This window comes from Nannospalax galili, unplaced genomic scaffold, assembly GCF_000622305.1.
Source record: "Nannospalax galili isolate Female #2095 unplaced genomic scaffold, S.galili_v1.0 scaffold4781, whole genome shotgun sequence".
Lineage (NCBI taxonomy): Eukaryota > Metazoa > Chordata > Mammalia > Rodentia > Spalacidae > Nannospalax > Nannospalax galili.
The window spans coordinates 4,239-9,430 of record NW_008345008.1 but is presented as its reverse complement, the minus strand read 5'-3'; the positions used below and the strand labels follow the sequence as shown (position 1 = coordinate 9,430).

The 5,192-nt window shown below is 39.1% G+C and overlaps 1 protein-coding gene across 1 annotated transcript; it reads right to left on the bottom strand.

Moving 5' to 3' along the window:
• Window positions 1–3,286: 3,286 nt before the first annotated feature.
• Window positions 3,287–5,189, bottom strand: LOC103740648 (zinc finger protein 709-like; the record flags this gene model as incomplete). Its single annotated transcript, XM_029567458.1, has 1 exon — window positions 3,287–5,189. A coding segment is annotated over one exon (1,773 nt), but the record flags the coding sequence as incomplete, so codon positions are not given.
• Window positions 5,190–5,192: the final 3 nt, after the last annotated feature.

Sequence of the window (5,192 nt, the reverse complement as noted above, 5' to 3'; positions counted from 1 at the left end):
TTTTTCCTGTTTCCAATTTGCAGTAATTCATATATTAGGACAATACTACCATGCAAAATGCAATCTTATCTAAAAAGCGGTAGTCTTTTCTCTTTAATCATCCAATTTCAGGGGGATCCAATGCTCTTCTGACCTCCATGCGGGCAAAATACCCAAAATAAAAATAAATTTTATAAAAGGTGTATGTGAACACAAACAAAACATGTTAACTTTCCTGAAGAAATTTTTACTATTAGAATAAAATTAAATCAGTTTGATATTTAAATCCCTTTACAACAGACATTCGGAGCCAGGTGTAGCCAGCTCCAGTTTATAATCCCAGCATTTGGGAGGCAGAGGCAGGCAGATCTCAGTGAGTTCAAGGCCAGCCTGGTCTACATAGTAAGTTGGGGTTACAGGGAGATCCTGTCTCAAAACCACCAAAAAAATAAAATTAAAAATAATAATATTACACACACACACACACACTTAGAAATTGTTTTTGTTAAGAAAAATTTATTTCTCTGGTGCAGTATACGTGGTGTGCCAGATCAAATACAATCAGCAAATGAATGATCAACATCCATTAATTCTGTTCTCTGCAACCCACCCTGTTACAGAAACTACGCAATAAAGAATGCTGAGATGAACAGAAGCAACAGAAGATGTATGTGCCATGAAAGGGGTTCAGTGGATGAGCTCACCATGCTATTGATAGTCCAGCAATGTCTATGTGCAGGATAGACAGGACAATCCAGAAGCTGCTCAGTCTACACAGCTGGGTGCCTCAGAAATACCATTCTGGCAGAGAAGATGTGAAGAATTCCTAGAGTCGCTGCTATTTAGTCCATGTCAGAAGGCCAATGGAGCTGCAGTCTGTCACTGGAGGATTGTTATGGCAACAGTAGCAATGACAGGATTAGGCACTCTCCGAAGGAAAATATACAAAGGCAGGAAACATTGTTTTTTCCTTAGACATCTTTATCGAGGTGCCAATCACATTATTCCTATCAGAATCAAAACTACATCTAGATGTTATGACAGCACATACACGTAAGCCAATTCATCCCTTATGTACTGGCAAAAACACCATATACTATCTATGTCTGTCAGTGACAGGTGTACATGTACCATTACAAGTATAAACACTGCCAAGGCCTTTTATGAGCCTTTCCAGGGAAGTGAGGAACAGGTAAAGCTGCCAAGAAAGCTTTCACCTAACTTGGTGTTATGTAATTGACCCTGACAAGGCTACTCATTTCACAAACACTGATGCACAGACCTCAACTAAAGGCAATCAGCTTCAAACATATACCCCCCTTTCTCAAAAAAATACTAGGGCTAGTTTTTTTAAAAAATTTTTTTAATGAGCTATTAGTAGTAAGTGCGTTGCCACAGGCCTTTAATGCTAGCTACATAGGAGGCAGGGGCAGGTAAGTATCTGTCGGGAGCCGTAGGCCCCTACCCCAGGAAATAGCAAGACCTGATTCCTGGCAAAGCTGTTTTTCAGACATCAAGGCTGGCCTGGTTTGAGATTAACCAGATGACTATACTTGAAAGCCTCTCACAAACATGTTGTTCTAACCTGGGCACTTACCGCTTGAGAGACTCCCTCATTTTCTCATGTAATTGCTAAGAAACTTTGGTATTACTCTGTAATCGTACAAGTGTAACCTCTTAATTGACTTATAACTTGCTATATAGAATTGTGGTGTTACTATGGAATTTACTCTATGACCAATTGGTGTGGTGTCATTGTGATATTCATTCTGTTAATTGAATTGCTCTACTTCAATGGAATTCTCCCTGCCAACTTCCCCCTCTCCTCACTATAAAAACTTTGTGTAGATATTCATTAAATGAGACTTGATCAGAAAGCCTGTCTTCCCCCTCTCCTCACTATAAAAACTTTGTGTAGATGTTCATTAAATGAGACTTGATCAGAAAGCCTGTCTTGTCTCCATTCTTCGCATCTCTTGTCCCTTTCCGTCCCCTCTCCTCCCTCCAGATACCCACGCTGACTGTCTCGCGGGTCGGGACAAGTATCTGTCCCACAAACCATGAAGGCCATTGTCATTACTGTTGGTTACGTGCTGAAACTAGATGGTAAGATCCTACTGCTGAGAGCCAGGTGTTACACAGATTGCTGTGGGAGAAGTGTCACCAGCAGTCCTGCTCAGCTATAAACCCCATGTGCTCCAGTACTAACAGGAGACACAGAATATGCCTCATTGTGTAATAGTGGCACAACTACTGTTGAGTACAATAAGCAGCTTTCAGATTGGATTTACAGCCCACTCCACAGTAGAAAATTCGCATCCAATATTATAAGCCAGGAACAAAACTGTGGCCAGAGTGGTAACTGGCCCCAGTAGAGAAGTGATTGCTATTGCTTTGTTAGGTCACTATGATGTGTCTCTCAAACTTCCTTCTCAGGATTTCAGATCTTGCCTAATAGATCACTACTATTGTCTGCTGCAATCCATCATGCAAGGAACTTCCTTTCACAATGGATGGTACACCACAAAGACTCAGAACCAATGATGAAGATCTGAGAAAATGTGAGTACTTCTCTGGCACGGTGGCCCAATGTTAGCCCAAGGTGGACATTCACATCCACCCCCAGACCCCTAAAGATATAAAAGCATTACAAAAACTTCTCACATAGCACTGTTGCTGTTGGGAACTGAGACAGCTCAATTCTTACCCCTGTTCTTTATATTCCTGGAGGTTTGAGACTGAGTTCCTATCCATAACTGAAGTGAACTCAGATATGAAGCATTAACAACACTTGGATTTTACATCTCTAGCATTTTTTTCCCATGAGGTGACATTGAAAGAGCACTGTGGTGTGAAACCACTCTATTGTATAATTAGGTTTGGCAACTACAGGCACTGTCACATTCACAGGGTTCTTTGCAACAATTTCCTCTTCTCATCGAAAGAAATACGAAATCTAAAGGTTTCCTCGATGCTTGCATTGATAGGGTTTTTCTCCACTATGAATTTTTGGGGGGGAGTGGAGGGAGGATCAGAGTTTAGGCCTGTTTATTTCCCCATCAAAACCATCCCATCCCAAACCAGAGTATTCAATCCAACAAATGACAACATTCAGAACCTATAATTTTAACACAATGGTTATTGTTCACATAAAGAAGACTGTGACGTCTAAAGGCTTTTCCACACAGTTCCTAGTCACAGGGTTTTGTCTAGTGTGAACTTCTTATGACTTTGAACATCACTGTGACATCTGGACTTCACCATATTGTTTACATTAATTGGGTTTTTCTCCAGTATGAATTTTTTCATGAATTTGCAGGCGACTGTATTGTCTGAAGGCTTTACCACATTGTTTACATTCATATGGTTTTTCTCCAGTGTGAATTTTCTCATGTACTTGCAGGTAACTGTATTGTGTGAAGGCCTTACCACATTGTTTACACGCATAAGGTTTCTCTCCAGTGTGTTTTTTCATGTAATTGAAGATATCTGTGCCATCTAAAGGCTTGACCACATTGTTTACATGCATAGGGTTTCTCTCCAGTATGAATTTTTTCATGTAACTGAAGATAACCATGCCATCTAAATGCTTTGCCACATTGTTTACATTCATATGGCTTTTCTCTAGTGTGAATTTTCTGATGTACTTGCAGGTAACTGTATCGTGTGAAGGCTTTACCACATTCTTTACATGCATAGGGTTTCTCTCCAGTGTGTGTTTTTTCATGTCTTTGAAGATGACTCTTGTACCTAAAGGCTTTACCACATTGTATACATGCATAAGGTTTCTCTCCAGTATGAGTTTTGTCATGTCTTTGACGATCACTATTGGATCTAAAGGCCTTACCACATTGTTTACATGCATAAGGTTTCTCTCCAGTATGAACTTTTTCATGTAACTGAAGATAACCGTGCCATCTAAATGCTTTACCACATTGTTTACATGCATATGGTTTTTCTCTAGTGTGAATTTTCTCATGAACTTGCAGGCGACTGTATAGTGTAAAGGCCTTACCACATTCTTTACATGCATATGGTTTCTCTCCAGTGTGTGTTTTTTCATGTCTTTGAAGATGACTCTTATACCTAAAGGCTTTACCACATTCTTTACATGCATAGGGTTTCTCTCCAGTGTGTGTTTTTTCATGTCTTTGAAGATGACTCTTATACCTAAAGGCTTTACCACATTCTTTACATGCATAGGGTTTCTCTCCAGTGTGTGTTTTTTCATGTCTTTGAAGATGACTCTTATACCTAAAGGCTTTACCACATTCTTTACATGCATAGGGTTTCTCTCCAGTGTGTGTTTTTTCATGTCTTTGAAGATGACTCTTATACCTAAAGGCTTTACCACATTCTTTACATGCATAGGGTTTCTCTCCAGTGTGTGTTTTTTCATGTCTTTGAAGATGACTCTTATACCTAAAGGCTTTACCACATTCTTTACATGCATAGGGTTTCTCTCCAGTGTGTGTTTTTTCATGTCTTTGAAGATGACTCTTATACCTAAAGGCTTTACCACATTCTTTACATTCATAGGGTTTCTCTCCAGTATGAATTTGTTCATGAAATTGCAGGTAACTGTGTTGTCTATAGGCCTTACCACATTGTTTACATGCATATGGTTTCTCTCCAGTATGAATTTTTTCATGTAACTGAAGAGATCTGTGCCATCTAAAGGCTTTACCACATTGTTCACATGCATAGGGTTTCTCTCCAGTGTGCGTTTTTTCATGTCTTTGAAGATCACTATTATATCTAAAGGCTTTACCACATTCTTTACATTCATAGGGTTTTTCTCTGGTATGAATTTTTTCATGTCTTTGAAGATTGCTGTGATCTGTAAAGGCCTTCCCACATTGTTTACATTCATATGGTTTTTCTCCGGTATGAATTTTTTCATGTAACTGAAGAGATCTGTGACATCTAAAGGCTTTACCACATTGTTTACAGTCATATGGTTTTTCTCCAGTATGAATTTTTTCATGTACATGAAGATCTCTCTTACATATAAAGGCTTTACCACATTCTTTACATTCATAGGGTTTTTCTCCGGTATGAATTTTTTCATGTCTTTGAAGATTGCTGTGATCTGTAAAGGCCTTCCCACATTGTTTACATTCATAGGGTTTTTCTCCAGTATAAGTTTTTTCATGTAACTGTAAGGAACTAGTATATGTAAAGGAATTATCACATTGTTTACCTGCATGGGG